The 17,651-nt window shown below is 40.6% G+C and overlaps 1 protein-coding gene across 2 annotated transcripts; it reads left to right on the top strand.

Annotated features, from left to right (window-relative positions):
* Window positions 1-38: 38 nt before the first annotated feature.
* LRAT (lecithin retinol acyltransferase) lies at window positions 39-16,260 on the top strand. Of its 2 annotated transcripts, XM_078148559.1 has the most exons (4): window positions 39-8,904; window positions 9,017-9,151; window positions 9,596-10,202; window positions 14,447-16,260. In XM_078148559.1, the coding sequence occupies exons 3-4, from the start codon at window positions 9,597-9,599 to the stop codon at window positions 14,597-14,599; spliced, it is 759 nt and encodes a 252-aa protein (XP_078004685.1). In that variant the 5' UTR covers window positions 39-8,904; window positions 9,017-9,151; window position 9,596; the 3' UTR covers window positions 14,600-16,260. The 2 variants fall into 2 exon arrangements, with proteins under 2 accessions (XP_078004685.1, XP_020849651.2); XM_020993992.2 differs by having other exon boundaries at window positions 39-9,335.
* The last annotated feature ends 1,391 nt before the right edge of the window (window positions 16,261-17,651 follow it).

Below are 17,651 nucleotides of genomic sequence, written 5' to 3'. Positions count from 1 at the left end.
TCAACTACTTGGCTGTCCTATCCTAATAAAGGACAAAGAATTCCCTGGTGACACTCAGTTATGAATCAGCTGTGATGGAAAGTGGGGAAATCTGCCACCTAGATAGTTAGGTTTCAAGCTGTCTTCCATATGGGAAGTGGTGTCTCTTCTAAGGGTATGGGAATTCAGTCCCACAGTGGTGTTCTTTGAGTTTGGGGAGTTTCCACTAAGTTTATAATTGCCCAACTGGTCTCCAACACTACTCACAAATTTATATGTGTACTCTGTCAAATAAACAGATTTATAAATGTGTTGTTGAGAAAGAAGAAAGATGGAAAAAGACTGACACAGTAATGTATTGACTTCTATGGGTATTAAAACAAGTTTACTTTAGAAAAGGGTTTGAATCCTGGCTTTTATTACCTTAGTGACTTTGAGGAAGTCACATAATCTCCCTGGCCCTCAGTTTCCCCATAGGATTTCTAATATCCCTTCTAGTTGATCCTAAGTAAAATATGAACACACTACACCATTATATCTAATCTAGTTGAACACAGAATTGCTTGGGCCAATCTTTTGTAATTAAAAAGGGTGAAATATGAACACATTAAGGTAATAGAAATTATTTTACTTTGTAATAATGCAAAAACACTACTTTAAATAAAAATTAGAGAGCACCGGCCCTGGAGTCAGAGGACCTGAGTCCAAATCCAGCCTCAGAAATTTGACACTTACTAGCTATGTGACCCTGGGCAAGTCACTTAACCCAACTGCCTACCAAAAAAACCCAAACAAAACAATAAATAAATAAATTAAAAATTAGCTTAAATTACATAAAAAATAAGCTGTTTTCTGTGTTATGATGTTTTTTCAAGTGTGATACCTAATTAGGACAAAAATAGAAAACTTCAGAGGATTAAAGATGTCTTGTACTACAGGGTGATGACATAGCCCTGGATTCAGCTGTCATTCTAAAATGTTAGTGGAGTGATTCTGGATTCCTACCAAACCAGAATGAGTATTGCTCATTTTAAAGGTGGATGACATTTTAGTTAGGCAGCAGGCTTTATTGAGTGTCCTCCTGAGCCCAACATACCTAAAATATGTCTCAGTTTATCTAATAAATGTGGCCCCCCTATATTTTTACTAAACTGAAACTTTAAAAATCACATCATTGTCATTGCATTCCATAAAGAACCTTTTTGTAGAAGTAAAGACTTTTTTCACAACTTTAATAATCAACCTCATTTGATCTTTTATTAGTTTTGGTTGTTATGTAGCAGTGATCAGTAGAAACCCTGACCAATTGGATGAGTCCCTTCAATCGGACTGATAAGATTGCAAGGATCTTTGTCAGATAGGGACGCCACTCATTTCACTGGAGACGTGAAGAAGCCCATTGCTTCGAGGACACGATGACCTCATGAGGGCCTCCACTAATCTCACCAGGGAGATTGGGTGAGTTCTTCAAATGGAGCAGAGGTTCTCCAGACCAGTCTTACTGCAGCTATATTGGACTTCCTGACGAACTTGCACTAACTTGGCTTGGAGATAGGAGTCCCTAACCAAAGATAAGATCTATCAGTAGCCTGGAAGCAACCTAGTAAACAATGAAACTGGTGGATGCTATCAAGTCCTTTCAATCTCTCTTCCATGCCCTTTCCAGAGTTTGCAGACATTTCCAATAGCTATGGGACTGAAGGCTTATTTTTGTCTTGTTCAGGGGAAGTGTAGTATATTAGATAGGGGGAAGGAAGGGTAATAAGCTTTTATTAAGTGCCAGGGCATGTTTCAAGTGCTCCACAGATAGCATACAGGGCCTGGAATCAGGAAGATCTGGGTTAAAATACTACATACACTTACTTACTTGCTGTGTGACCCTGGGGAAATCACCTAGCTTTTTTTCAACCTTAGTTTCCTCCTCTGTAAAACAAAGGAGGGGGCAGACATGATGGTCCCTAAATCTACAAATTAATGACTTTACTTTCAACATTCTTACTTGCCTTACTAGTCTGTCACTTGGAATCAATCAACCAAATTGGTAAACATTTATTAAGTGCCTACTATGTGCCAGGCACTGTGTTAAGTGGTAGGGATGCAAAGAGGCAAAAGATAGTCCCACCTCAAGGAGCTTACAGTCTAATGGGGAAGACAACAAGCAAACAAATGTATACAAAGGAAGCTATATACAAGATAAATAAATAACTGAGAGAAGGCGCGGGAATTAAGAGAGGTTGGGAAAGGTTTCCTGTTTTTAAAAAATGGGATTTTAGTTGAGACTTTAAGGAGGCCAGGAAGGCAGGATATAGAATTGAAAAGGGTAAATGTTCCAAGAAGTGATCTCAAGCTTTCAGGAAAATTAAAATTATGATCTCATAAAAAGACTGTGGACCCTCGATGTCCAGTTTTCAGTTAAGAAAGAGTACAGCTCAAAGTAAATAAAATTAAGTAGGATCCAATTTACCTAGCAGTACTTTGGATTTCAGTACTATCTTTAATCTGCAGATCTAAACACTTTTGCAAACATTTCTTAAGCCTCAGAAAAGTCTGTATGTTATTATTTGAGTGCTAATAGTATAGCTATAAAAAGCTTAAAAGAAACCAAACACCTGCCCAAAAGCCTTTCACTGGATGATCTCTTAAGATCCTCGATATCTCAGTGGTAACTGTAATGGGAGGGAAAGAAAAATTAAGGAGAAAAGCAGGAATTTTGTCCTCCTTGCCCTGTGTCACTTGGCAATGAGGCATCCAAGATGAAACGCCAAAGTTCATTAAAATATACAAGACTGGACTCTAGTAAAGGGGAAATACTTTAGGAGTCAGGAGCAAAAATAAATTTATATTATAACCACCTTTTTTCTTTAACCAATCCATTGGTATGAAGAACTCCCAAGGAGAAAATTCCGTCTATGTTGGCACATGTTCTGCACATTATAATGTTACCTGGGGCACTAAGTGATTAAATGACTAACCCAAGATCACAAAACATAACCACCCTTTAGATGATAAAATGGTTACACTAAGATGCTAAGTGACTTGAGTTGGTGTGACTCAAGTGTCCACTGTCAGAACTCTGCTTGACACAAAAGTGAATGAAAAAAAAATGAAACCATTAGTCTTAGCTCAGTCCTGCACCTGGTTTGATTCTGGCTAAACCCTTTAGCTCAGGGCTGGTTGTGCCTGTTAGAGACAAGGTACTGTACCTGGAGTCAGGAAGACCTTACTCAAAACACCCTCCTTGTATACTCTGTAACTATGTAACCCCTGGGCAAGTCTATTAATCTCTCTGAGCTTCAGTTTCTTCATTTGTAAAATAATGGTAATAATCACACCTCCCTCACCAGGTTGCTGTGAGGACCAAGCCACATAAGCTTTGTAAAGCACTTTAAGATTTAGTTATCTAAATGTCAGCTACTATTACTAAATGTGCCAACAGGGCCTAGAGGATTTTAGCTGGCCCTGGAAAACCCCAGTTCCAAGGATCTTTTGGAGACAGGGTTCATTTTGTATCTCTAATAAGATCAGTTCACTATTTGGGGGTACTAGGTAGCTCATTCAGTCCTGGATCCCTTAGACCAATACGAGGTGTATTGAATGGTCAGTCCCTGCAGATCTCCTGAGGGATTCCAGGATGGATTGATTGGTCTTCTCTGTGTCTTCAAGTCTGAGATCTTCTGGGAGGCTCATAAAAGAACTATAGTATCAAGGGAGCTCCTTAAGGATGCTGAGGACAAAATTGTACTAGGAAAAACCCAAAAGATCTGGGGGAAGCCAAGCTTACTCCAAGAATATAGGAGTTGACATGTGCATTCAGTAAATACATTTATAAACTACTTCTATGACATCTTGCAAAATTCCTGAGTATATTATCCAAGTCATTTGTTATAATTTAGAAGATGGTATTTTAATTGGCTCATTTGATTAAGAGGATCCTCTCAGTTCACAATTCCTTTTGCGCATAATAGTGGATATATTAGATGATATGAATGGTAAAGCTAACTTACAAAGAGGTAGTAATTCATTCATCAAACATTTATTAAGAGTTTTCTATGTGCAGAGTACCTTGGGAGGATGGGGTTCTCGTGTGGATTATACAGAGTTCCTTGTAGAAAGGAACTATAATAAAAGCAAGTATAGTTGTTTCCCTCACATGCAGCCACATTTTCTCTTTTGACTTGTCATAGTTTAACTGAAAAAGTGTTTTTCACTTAATTCCAAATAGGTGTGTTGACTGTTGCCTGATAACAATAAATTAAGTATAGAAAAAAAAATTTTAAACTATCTCTACAGAGAGTGCTATATGGTTCAAGATTGTAACTGAATACTGGTGGCATTTCTTAAGGGGTTACAAAGTACTGCAGTGAGGTTCTGCAGAAGTATAAGAATATGCTGTTTAAAAAGCCAAGCCAAGAGGCGTTGTTGATATAAAGGGTTTTAGGACCTTGATCCATGGGCTCCAAGTAAAAGACAGCCCAGTTTGGATTCAACCTAGCCTTGCATCTCCCTTCTGCTACTGCTAACCACCTGTGTGAACATAGGCTAGTTATTTTCCAAGTCTGAACTTCCATTTCCTCATTTGTAAAAGAAGCAAGTTGAACTACACCTGATGGCTAACGATCCTTCCGGTTCCAAATCAGGACAATAGATTCAGGGCTGACCATCCAGGCCAACTAGTCCAACCTCCTTTTTTTAGGGATGTGGAAAACAAAGCCTACCAAGTTCACAAAAATAGGAAGTGACAGGACTCAATTTTCAAATTCCCATTGCCTCCTATGCTCCTATGAAATACTGCCTCAAATCCTTGGCCTCCCAGGCCCACCTCTCCAACGTGCATATTCCTTTATCCTGATTAGCTCTGAAGGGAATCATTAACCCCTGGGCACTTTTGCCATTAAAGACCTGCCCCAGCATCTCGAGAAGGGGTCAGAGATAGGTAGCTTGCTTGGAGCTTGAAAGGAATGTGCTGAAGTGAGGTATTGTCTTTATAATATCATCCACAGCAAAGTGGTCGCTGAGATGTGGGAAAATCAGCAGGCAGAGCAAATAGGAGTTCAGACAGGCAAGTACCAGGATCCTGATGGAGCATTCTTCCCCGAATTGCAGTGGAGGAAATATTTTAACTCTACCCTCTCTGCCCACCTCCCAAATCCCATAATCTTCCAGAAACACATGAGTGATTTGGGGACTGTGAATTTTATCCAAAAGGCTAGAGAACATATAGTTCTAAAAAGATTATAAATGGCTCAGCCCAGGCAGTCCAATCCACCCTCCACTGAATGCTTGGCATAGGCTCCCGCCTTCCCAGTGATGAAACCTGGTTGGTGAAATAAGATGAAAATGTCAGGGATTTAGCCTAAACCCTGTGGTAGTGAGTGAGGGAAGAAGGCCTTAGGACTTTGGGGAAGGGAGGGCCGCTGCTGGCATTTTGCAGCCAAGCCCATTCATTAATTAGATCTGAGCCAGACCTTCGTTCTTGAACCATAGCTGCTTGGCCTGCTAGGTTATAGAAATTTTAGGTTTTTCTTCTCCCACCTACCTGTAGTTGGGAATCTAGGGGTTCTTCTCTTCTAAATAAGAATCACACACACACACACACACACACACACACACACACATATGTTGCTAGAATTTTATTTTTTAAATGCTCCCTTCCTGACACAGTGCAAGCACCTGCTGCTTTCTAATTTCATTTAGGTTTCCATTATCTTTTCCTCTGTATATGAACTAGTCATTGTGTTTCTTTAAGAAACCAGGTAGACAGGCATATTTTTCTGCAATTTTTCTGTGAATGTGTAAGTGAAAAATCATTCCACATCACTACAAAGTATCTAAAATACTTCTCAGTAAACTGAAATAGCACTTGGAAAAGTAATTAAGGGGAGCTGCCCTGCCCCCTCAAATTAAACTTGCAGTTGAAGGAGAGAGACTGAGATTCAGTTTAAATAATTAGCAAGAGTTTGTCTATCCTACAATTTAATGTGAAACATGTTGCAAACCAGACCTAATTTTGCCAGCACCCAAACTACCCTACACTTTTGCTGCAGGCAACAGAAAACAAGGGGGATGGGGATGGGAAAGAAATATTCCTCTGCTACACCTTTAGTTTGTCTGATTCCTAATCTTTTGTGGGAGTGCAGCTGGAGAAACCAGTGCGGAAGATGAATGGCGCAACTTAGTTTTCTGAATGCAAGATTAAAGTTTGGGAATTTTACTCAAAAGGGACGTTGTTTTCTTAGAACCGGGATTTTTCTGACCGAAATCAAGGCCTTTAGGAAAAGCAAAACATAACATACTTGGGACTGGCAGCTCCAAACAGTTTAAGTGTGCTAGACATTCAAGGAAGCCTCTCCCTCTACCCTCCAACTTTCTTAAACTTCATTCCAATTAAAGAAAAGGCCATTTCTATAGCTTTTTTTCTTAAAAATCTGGAAACTGGATTCCAACCCTAATAAAAAGAGAAAAATTGATCATTACTCTGAGGTTAGTCTAGAAATAACAATTCAATAACTACAATAGCATCCCACTCCTGTTTCCTCTACTAGGACAGGAGGAGCAAATATGAAAACTCAGACTCAAAAAAGTACTAAGCCCTTGGCAGATTATTAATGTTTATGGAATATATATCATCTTGTAATAGTCATCCTGGCTTAGGCATGTATGTATGGACTGGGAGAAACGGGAGAGGAAAGTAGGACACATAGTTCTAAAACATACCAAGAAACATCCTTCTGCACTTTCTACTAGCTTTTCAAAGTGTATTGATTCCCAAGGTTGATGGAATATGTCCAATGCATTCTTATCAGCCTTCAGACACCAGAATCAATTCCAGTTGTCCGTCTATCGACCTATCGAGTTTTACTACAATCCAGAGACCTTTTGAGATTCCCTCTTTCGGTCCCTGCCCTGGACACACAGAAATGTATATTATGGGCAAGTGACTACTACACTTCCTGATTTGCCGGCAACCCAAGTAAATTGAGAGGATGTTCATATTAATGTTCTGCGTCCCTGCATGCTTCAGAATTGGGGTAAGACTGTGGGAAAGAAATATGTCCACCCCATCCTACCCCGCCTCTTTTCCCCCTCTCCTCCCTTCACTTCTACTGGGAAATGGAATTTTCCTTTTTTGCTGGATGAAGCTTTAATGTGACTATGACGCGTCTGTAAGATGAACAAAAGTGACTGGCAAGAAGGGGTGACAGGGACAGGGCGCGCTCCAGGAAGACAGGGGACTGGGAGAGGAAAACAAAAAAGAGAAACAAACAAAAAAATCCTCCGGCCTCTTAGGATAATGGGGAACCCGGCCCCCTCCGCTCCTGATCTCCATGGACCTCTTCATCTTCCAGGTAAGATGAATGTCCCGCCATCCATCATCCCCCCCCAGCAAACCTCCCTCCCCCCGGGGAGCCGGGAATTTGCTCCGTGGCTGAAACTTATTAGCCTCAGACTGGGCGCCTTTGTTGATCTGTCTGAAGCTTTCTATTGTGAGCTTTGTCCCCGGGATTGATACATTTACATAATGGATTAGCATGTAACTCTGTTCTGAGGATTTGGAGGTGGCAGTCGGCTCCAGGAACTCCGCGACTACTTGATTGGGGTAAAAAAAAAAATCCATATTCCCTCTGCATCCTTCCCTTCCTTACCCACCTCCAGCTACCTGTTTTCCGTTGGCCAGCATATCGACCTATTTAGAATGCAGATGTACTCTGAAAAGAAATCCAGTGTCTGAGTGCTTGTTTCCGCCCTGGTGCCCTTTCCTCCTCTGTGAAGTCCTCAAGTCTCATAAACCTTTACTGCCTTCCCTTTGCACCTTTAAACTGTAGCATTTTTAAAGGAAAACTCCCAAAGCGTAGAAAAACAATTGTGGTCGTTTACCCGGCACCTTAGAGTTCAAGCCTGGAACAACACAATGTAACGGTTCTTGGGAGGCAGTACTAGGTTAAGGGAATGGAAGTGTAAATTTGAAAATCTTGGGAAACTTCACTACTAAAACTGTCAGTACAATAGAGGGGTGTGTGTGTGTGTGTGTGTGTGTGTGTGTGTGTGTGTGTGTGTGTGTGTGTGTGTGTGTGTGCGCGCGCGCGCGCAACTTTTCTGATTTTAATGCACGACACACGATCAATGCCTCCTTAACGTGGTTACTGGTCAGAAAAGGAGTGAATACACCTATATTGTTGTACTTATCTAATATTACAGGGAAAGAAATAGCAACAAGAGGCAAGCTGGTGCAGTGGGCAGAGCTCTGAACCTGGTAGTTTAACTCTCCTATTATGTAACCTGTTACCTGTGTATCCTTTGGGCATCATCACTTCTTTTCACTAAACCTCAATTTCCCCACTGTAAAGGCTAATGGTTTAAATGACCTCTTTAGGTTCCCCTTTACCTCCAGAATTTACAAACTGATGTGGTATTTAATGGGAACTTTAAAATTAGGAGAAGTGTGCAGACATCCATGTACAAGCAACCTGAACCCTATTTCTGCTTTACAGACTTTAGAATATATTTTATTTAGGGGCTTCCATTTGCTTGCCCATTTTTTAAATTTTTTTTTTTTTGGCTAGGCATTTGGGGTTAAGTGACTTGCCCAGGGTCACACAGCTAGTAATTGTCAAGTGTCTGAGGCCGCATTTGAACTCTATTCACTGCCATTGTTTAATTCTTAAGTTGCTGACGTGTTGTTGTTGTGGGGGGGGGGGGTGTACTTGTTCTCAAACTTCTTCAGTGCCCTGAAAGTGATACTATCTAATAGGCTTTCCCTAGCATCAGAAATCTATTCGCCAGGTGACTTTCACCAGCACAAGATAGTACCAAAGCACAGAAACTGAAGAGGGTCTCAGGAAGAAAGACCAAGCTGTCTTTGGCCAAGTCTTTTGTCTCCACTGGCACAGAACTAAGAGGCGTAGTGACTTGCCTAAAGTCACCCAAGTAAGTGAGCAGAGACTTGGGATTCCTAACCCTGTGTTCCGCCTCTGAATGCATTCCAACCACATTTCTTTGCTTTGGTTCCCATAGACTTTTTTTTTCATGTTTCGTGCAGGAGCCTCTGCATACATATTGGGTAGTGGGACCAGAAAGGCCCCACAAGGTCGCCGGACAAGGGCCCGGAAAACCAGATTCGGAGGGAGTAGAGCCGTACCACCCCAAAAGAGAACTCGGCATCCCTCCCTTAAAAGTGAGTTCGGTCCCTCCTCTCTCGCTCCAGCGGGCACCACGCGGCCTCCTTTCTCCCAATCAGGACGCGCTTTTCGCATTGTGACGGCTTTCGAGCCCTGCCCCTCAGACTGTGATAAAAGGCGAAGGCCGAAGGCAGCGCCAATCAGCGCGGGGCCCGCTGCGGGGACGGCCTCACCTTCCAGGTGCGCTCCTCCTCCTCGCTCTCCTGCTCTCACCCTCCCGCCTCCCTGGCTGCCTTCCTGTGTGCCTGCCTCCTGCCCGGCGTTCCTGTCAGCTGCGCTGCCCTCCCCAGCCGGGAGGAGGACTGGGGGGAAGCCGCCGGCCCGCAGGTGACCCGGCGCAGGACCCCCCACGGCACGGCTGGCGAGCCCCCAGCTCCAGGAGCGCCTCCTGAGCGCGCGCTCTTCCTCCCTGTCTCTTTCTGTCTCTCTCCCGGATACAGGATGAAGAACCCAATGCTGGAGGTGGTGTCCCTGATCCTGGAAAAGCTGCTTCTCCTCTCCAACCTCAAACTGTTCAGCTGGAGCGCGGCCCCCGGGGAAGAGCAGCCGCCGCCGCCGCAGCCGCAGCCGCAGCCGCAGCCGTCGCCGCCCCAGTCGCAGCAGCAGCAGGGCAAGGGGAACTTCTATGACATCGGCTCCTTCCTCCGCGGCGACGTGCTGGAGGTGCCCCGGACCCATCTGACCCACTACGGCATCTACCTGGGGGACAACCAGGTCGCTCACCTGATGCCCGACATCCTGCTAGTGCTGACCGACGACAAGCTGCTGACCCAGCGGGTGGTGTCCAATAAGAGGTTGATCTTGGGAGTCATCTGCAGGGTCGCCAGCATTCGAGTGGACACGGTGGAGGACTTTGCCTACGGCGCCAACATTCTGGTCAACCACCTGGATGAGTCGCTGCAGAAGAAGGCGCTGGGCAACGAGGAGGTGGCCCGCCGGGCAGAGAAGCTGCTGGGCATAACCTCGTATAGCCTCCTGTGGAACAACTGCGAGCACTTTGTGACGTATTGTAGATACGGTGCCCCAGTCAGCCCCCAGGCAGACAAGGTAAAGGCAGTTTCACCAACTGTGAAAAGAGGGGACACGTAGAGAAATCTGACTCCCTTCGGGGAAATCTGGCTTCTCTTCAACAAAACCCCTTTAAAAAAAAAAGCACTCACAAAAAACCCCCAATCCTAATAGCAAAAGTTTCCAAACTTCAGTTTGTCCTCCTTCCTAACATTTTCATTGCTCTTAGAAAGGGGAGAAACGAGTTTAAAGATATGCCTCTCCAAGAGTAACTCTAAAAACATCTACCTGATGCTAACTGAAGGTTCCACCTCCAGCTTAGCTACCTTTGTTAATTAGCCTCACCTCTAAGTCACCAGGGTGTCCACCTTGAACACAGTTTTTAGTGACATACAAGCAATGAAACTTCGGGCCACGAGAATCTTGTCACCCTGTGATTGCACCTTTTCCAGAAAGTAAGGCTGGAAAAAGGAGGAAGTCCTAGTTTATAAGTTATAGTTTTTTTAAAAATCTCCTGTACCCCTTAAAATTTGCTCTATCGAGGGAGGAATCGAGTTTCCTTCTTCAGCAAGCTCCACTGATGCTCTTGGCATAGCCTAAACTGCTTGTCAAACCCCTCCCCTCCTGAATTTTTTTTTTAAAACAGGGTCAAGCAAACCCTTTCTAGCCACATGGTTGGGGGTGGGTGGTTTCATTTGTGTTTCTGGGGCATCAGCCAAGCTAGCTGTCTATTCCTGTTGTGGATTCCTTAAGGCCCCTTAACTTGAAACTCTTACTTTGTCTCAACACTCCCCAAGAATGATTTGACAGTTTCAGGCAGGCTCTTTGATGCTTAAGGTGCCACCTTGAAAATGAAGACCATATAAATAGGAATTTGCAGAAGTTTTAAATTATTATCAGTTTGGCCATGAAGCTCAAAATTGAGGACTGAATGATTTTAAAATACTTTTTTTTTTTGAAACTGATTAAAATTCTAAGCCTGTAATAAAATTTTTAGATTGAAAGCAAAGGTTGCTATGTGGAGGACAGGGCTACTTAACACCATAATGTGAATTGCTAAAAATGAACAATCACTTCTTAAAAAAAATAATGGATTATATTTTGCATGCTCAGAAATGCTAAGTTAGTATTATCATCCTGTCTTTTGCACATGATTAAAAATGTCAGTTGAGTTGAAGAAGAACAACTCTGAACTCGGGATAAGACATTCTGGATTTTGATTTTTTTTTTAATTATTCACTTTTTTTTAAGAAAAACTTTCTTAAAATAATAGAATAGTGTTTTTACTCTAGTTCCTTAGAAATTGGGCCCATATACTAATAAAGCAATGATTTTAATAGTTGTTTTATGGCATATTGTATTGACTCCCTAAAAAAATAGTCAACCACTAATCTCCAAAGCAATACAAAACTTTTTTTCTTTGGCTTTTATTAGCTTTCTCAGACTGAATATGGAAAGGATCTGGCATATTTTCCAAATAAAATGAAGGTACAGTACTGCAATTGTGTGCAATGAAATGAAGTCACAACCTTACCAAAGTCTAGGCTTAGTTAAAAGTAAATTTTACCACACTTAGCAATCCTGGCTCCAAAAGTGTACAAAAGGAAACACATCAGATTTATTTAGGAACCAAGCATATAAATCATTACTCAAAGAGAGAACAGTATTTCTGTCTGGTAATTAGGAGTTACTCTTTATTGGAACACACATGAGTACTCTAGTTAGAACAGCCTTCACAGACTTTGGATTATATTAGGTGGTAAGGTTATTTCGTGCTACTAGAGATGTCTCAGTGTCTGAGAGTTATGAACTTTATCTTCCCCTTAGAAGAGAAATTTTTTGATAGAAAATTCATTTTAGAAACATGAAGAATAGCTGACATTTAGGCACGTCAAATATGCAAAGCACTTTTCTTTTAGATCCTTCAGAACAACCCTATGAGGTGATTTACTAGTATTACAAATTCCCTATTTTACAAATGAAGAGAGGTTGAGTAATCCTCAGAGGTTAAATGATTTTCCACCAAGGTCATGTTGCATATATGTAGGGAAAATTCAAAACCTTATTTGTCTCCATACTCCAAACAGGTCTGGCAGTATGCTACAGAACAAATGGACAAATCTCTTTTTTGTTCTCCCCCCTCTCTCCTCTGTGCCTGTCTCTCTTTTCCCCTCTCCCTCCACGTCTAACCAATGGCATAGCTTTTCATCACTACACTCTGCCAAGTTTTACAGATTGGGAAGAGAAGTGTTTTAATTGCTTTAGCTGCTTAATGCCTCTTCGGTAGCTAAGAGGTTTTTGTCTTCAGTTTGAATGGTCTAACAAAAAGAGTCTGCCTACTGGGCTAGCTGGTTTTATTTTCTTTTGTTTTAGTTTTTGAAATCTTCATCCCAAATTTTATAATTCAAAGAATGGTTTTTCCCTGTGTGCAGCACTTAGAGAAGTAGGTCATGATCCAAAGGAGGACTGGGCTTCTCTTCAGAAAAATAGCCCCAAGTTCTCAGCCTACCACATGCTTCCACTTTGGTTACAAAACTGTCCTTTTAAAAAGAACAAATTAGATTTTTTTTGTTAAAAATTGCTTTAAAATTTAATATGCTATATATCCACATTGATGGAAAGATTTTGATCTATATGTTATTCCTTGAATTTCTGACTTGGGGAAAGAAGGAGTGAAGGGAGTCCAGACCCGAGATTTCATTGTTACAGGGAACAGTTAGTTATGCAGCTTATGTGTTAGAAAGTTGCCCAGAGAGGGAAAGGTTAAATGAGTTATTTGCCCTGGGGTCACTTCAGGTAACTTGTGAGAGACTCAGGGGTTCTTGAACTGGGGTCTCTATGAACTTAAAAAATTAGTTTGATAACTTGTACTTCAATATGTCGGTTCCCTTGGCAATCCTATGTATTTAGTGAATTTAACAAGATTTTTTAGAGGGGGTTTCATAGCAATTTCAAAAGACTTATGATGGAAAATGCCATCCACATCCAGAGAAAGAACTATGGAGCCTGAATGCAGATTGAGCATACTATTTGCTTTCTCTCTGTTTTTTTCTTTCTCCTGGCTTTCCCCTTTTGTGCTGATTCTTATTTTGCAACATGACTAATGTGGAAATATGTTTAATGTGATTGTACATGTATAGCCTATATCAGATTGCATGACTTCTTAGGGAGAGGGAAAATTTAGAACTCAAAATCTTTCAAAAGTGAAAGTTGAAAACTAAAAATAAATAAATACATTTTAAAAAAAATTTTAAAAAGGGGGAAGAGAGTTCATAGGCTTTTCAGACTGCCAAAAAAAAGTCTCATGACAAAAAAAGCTAAGTTCCCCTGGGTTAGAGTAGGGACTTGAAAATCAGGTCTTCCTCACTCTCAAGGTAGCCTTTATCCACTATACTTGCAGACTGACATACTACTGGTAGACGTACTAAAATATTGTACTTTTAATTAAAGTATCATAGTATTTCCCTTTAAATTATTTTGGCTCAAGGAGTCTCAAAATAAATGATTTTCTATAAGTAATTAAAGTCTCAAAATGAATTCGTTAGTTTAGAAATTAAGTTTATGAATTCACAAAAATTCAGCAGAAATACTTTCCCAAAGCTTTGGTACTGGAGATTATTTCCTGGTACTTTTTTCATGTTTCTTCTATGGAGAAGTAGTACATCTTGAGTTTTTTCCAAAGAGTTAATAAAATCATCCAATTAGCCATTTATAAGGTATTACTTAATTCTGAATCTGATTTCTTCCTGGATGTTACTGTTTTATGGTGCATTCTTCCATATTTTTATGTCATAATTCATCTGTAAAATGAAGTGGGATACATTTTGAGACTACTGTAAGATTCCTTCCAGCTCAGTTCTAGTACCTGGATTCTGAAAACTGGCTAGAAGCTGTTCTGTGTTTATTATGCAAAATATTGGTAGTTTTCCCTATATACATTCCTGAGTGTGTTGAGTTTACAATAACTTAAAAGTAGAATTTAAGGGGCATTTATATCATTGAACACGGCAAGACTCATTGAGCACACAGGGACTGTTTTCATTTTTGTCTTTATAGCTTTGGCAGAGTACGTAAAAGCACATGAGTAGGCCCGTAATAAATTTTGTTGAATCTAATTGATATGACTTACAGAGCTCAAAATTTAATTTTAAAATCTCAAATCCTTCCCCAAGTTGGTGGTTTCATTGGCTAAGTAGGAAAACATTTCAGGATTGCTTAACATTATATTCTTAATGCCTTTCCAAAGAAACTCTTTTAAAATCTTTTTAATTTTTATTTTTCAGTTTTGTGAGAATGTGAAGATAATAATCCGGGACCAGAGAAGTGTCCTTGCTTCAGCCATCCTGGGATTGGCATCAATTGTCTGTCTAGGCTTGGCACCTCATACTACTCTTCCCGCCATCTTTATTCCATTCTGCTTATGGATGGCTGGCTAAACATAGACCAACCCTGTGTCAGTGTGTGTATTCCAAATCTATGATATATTTATCAGTATAAGCATTGTGTAAAGAAAAAAAAAATGTGACCTGTAACATTGTGTTCTGGATAAAGATGTGATTAAGAATCACACAAAGTGCTTACTGTGTAAAGCCAAAGAGCCAGGCTGGCTTTCTGAATCTTTTTCAGGCAGCTAAGTTTTGTAAAGCACCTCCCAAACCTTGGAAACACAGCATCTTGTGACCAAGTGCTGTAAAACTACTTTCTTACCAAGACGGACACAACAACACAGAAGAGGACTGGTAATATTTTTTTTTTCTTGCTCTCGTAATTACTGCTCTTTTATGTCAGGCCTACATTTGAGGGTTAAAAAGGTTCTGATGTCTAGTGCAAACTGTTACTCTCATTACTGTTGTAAGTTCAATGTAGGTTATATGAATGAGACAGGATAATAAACTAAAAACCATTCCCCCGATTCAGAAGGAAACGTCCATATGTTTTTCATTATGTTTTCTTTTCTGTTAAGTGTCCCTGCAGTCAATTGAAATCACTTGAGCTTGATAGAGGATGTAGGTTTGAAGTAATTTGGTAAGGAGGCCTATAAATAAAGCATGCCAACATATCAAAGGGAAGATGAACATTCAGAATGTAGCTTGTTCATCCTTCTCATAATAGAACCAAGATGGAAACAAATTTGTGGAACGATGGTACCCGTATACCTTTGTTTGACCGTTCATGAAGACGGTGCTTCTTGAACCTTTTGGTTAACCTAGGTAACAAGTCCTGTTGTGGTTTTGTTGTTTGTTTTCAGTGGTGTTGGACTCTTGGTTACCTCATTTGGGGTGTTCTTGGCAAAGTTACAGGAGGGGTTTGCCATTTCCTTCTCCAGCTCATTTTACCGATGAGGAAACGGAGGCAAACAGGGTTAAGTGACTTGCCCAGGGTCACACAACTAGTAAATGTCTAAGGCTGAATTTGAAGTCAGGAAGATGAGTCTTCCTCATTCCAGGCCCTGCACTCTATCCACTGTACTGGGTCGGCTATTAAAAGCATTTGTATCGTACCTCCTGTCACTTTAAAAACATCAAAAAACATTCAGGATTCTATTCAGGATTCTACCCCCCCCTTCTTGTTGCTTGGTATTTTTTATTAACTTATTTTTAAAATACCACAGCAATAATAAAATCAAAATGCAGGGCTCTTAATGTGAAATGGAGTAGGCCCGAAGTATTTACTAGGATTGGTGACCAGTTTGAAGAAATCAGGGTGTTTTTTGTGAGGAATTTGAGTGAGAAATGGTCTTAAGTATTTACTAGGTTGGTGGCCAGTTTGAGAAAATCAGGGTGTCTTTTGTGAGGAATTTGAGTGAGAAATGGTCTTAATGAAACAGTGATCTGGATATTCTTTTTGAAAGATCTGTAACATTAAAAATGAATCCTTATCCTAGACTAGGTTTCTCCCTTAGAACTGTTTGCCAAAGCATTAAATGTGGTTAGTTTGCAAATTGTTGATTGAGTCACAAAATTACTGGATCTGAGTAAGTAGTGCTAGAAATCAGCAGAAATAAAAGGACTGGTTTTTTTAATCTTTTTGTCCCAGACCTTGTCAACAACTTTGATTCTGAGCTATAAAAAAAAATAATAAAAACTGTAAAGATGAATGAAGTGAGCTATACCACTGAATGTGTTCTATGGTGAACTTCTTACCATTAAATCAACATCTTAAGATGTTTATTACATATGTGTAAAAGCAGTGGCCACAGGAATTCCACTGGTGTTTGGTGATTTACTTTATATATAACATGTGGTAACTGTAGCAATTGTGTATAATTAAATAAAAATTCATTTTTAAAATGTGGTTTTAAGAAGAGTGGATGTTCTCGGCTTCCAGAACAAACATCTACTGTAAGACCAGAGCTTAATGTTTGTATTAGAAAAAGAAAGGATGCACACTCAAGCATATTAAGCAAGATACTAGGGAGGATCTCTTCCTGATCTTCGCCCATTGATGTGGGTGTTTGTTTATGCAAACATGGAAGGTGGGCTCCAGGGTGAGGTTGGATGGAGAACAAGAAAGAAGAAAGGCTTTTGGCAAGCTAAAGAACAGGCGCTGGTGTCTGCCAAGCTGTAAAGTATGGAAGTGTGAAAAGGGGGAGGGGCAGGGAGGAGGGGTGGGTGTATGTATGAATAACTTCATTTTTATAATTTATTTACCTGAATAAAGTGGGGAGATTATTACTATGTTGCCCTCGGTCCTTTTTTTTTCATAAAAGCAAGGGAAGGGATTTTTCCTGATTTTTAAATGAAATTGTATAGTCTTCTAGATGCCAAGCAATGTAGAAGTGTCTTGATTTTTTTTCTTCTCTCTGAACAATTTTTCTCCTCCATATGAAGCCATTCTTGTGCAGGCCCTCATTATCTTACAGCTGGACTATTACAATAGCCTGGAGCTTCTGGTTGGTATCCCTGCCTCATCTCTAGATACACCAGTGCACGCTCCATTCACCTATCAAAGTGATCTTCCTAAAAGACTGGTTTGATCCTATTCCTCAATTCCCCAAGCTCCAGTAGCTCCCTGTAATTAACTCCTGGATCAAAAATAAAAATCCTGACTGGCTTTTAAATAAACGCTTCTTAATCTGGTCTCTTCCCACATTTCTAGTTTTTGTACCCTTTGTTTCTCTCCACATACTGTGCCATCCAGTGATACTGGCCTCCTTATTCCTCCCATGCAACACTCCAGTTTGAAGCATTTTTACTGGCTGTTGTCATAACTACAAATGTCCTCCTCTCCATCTCTGCCTATTAGCTTCCTGACTTCTTTTAAATCTTTTAAATCTCAGCTAAGTCCCACCTTCTGCAAGAAGTCCTTTGCAGGTCTCCTTAATCTTAGTGCTTTTCCTTTGAGACTACTCCCAATTTGTCCTGTATATATCTTACTGGTGTATAGTTGTTTCCCTATTTTCTCATTAGACTGAGCTCCTTCAGAGCAGAGTTTTCCTAAACCCTTTTCTTTGTATCCCTAGTACTTAGAACAGCACATAATAGGTGC

Source organism: Phascolarctos cinereus, unplaced genomic scaffold, assembly GCF_003287225.1.
Source record: "Phascolarctos cinereus isolate Bilbo 61053 unplaced genomic scaffold, phaCin_HiC Scaffold_9;HRSCAF=440, whole genome shotgun sequence".
NCBI classification, from domain to species: Eukaryota; Metazoa; Chordata; class Mammalia; order Diprotodontia; family Phascolarctidae; genus Phascolarctos; species Phascolarctos cinereus.
Note: the sequence above shows the minus strand (reverse complement) of the source record. Positions and strands in the feature narration are given on the sequence as shown.

Coding starts and splice junctions, on each gene's coding strand:
- LRAT (XM_020993992.2), top strand. CDS start 9,004: ATGTTTCGTGCAGGAGCCTCTGCATACATATTGGGTAGTGGGACCAGA. Junction 9,336..9,595: donor GGGACGGCCTCACCTTCCAG/GTGCGCTCCTCC, acceptor TCCCGGATACAG/GATGAAGAACCCAATGCTGG. Junction 10,203..14,446: donor TCAGCCCCCAGGCAGACAAG/GTAAAGGCAGTT, acceptor TTTATTTTTCAG/TTTTGTGAGAATGTGAAGAT.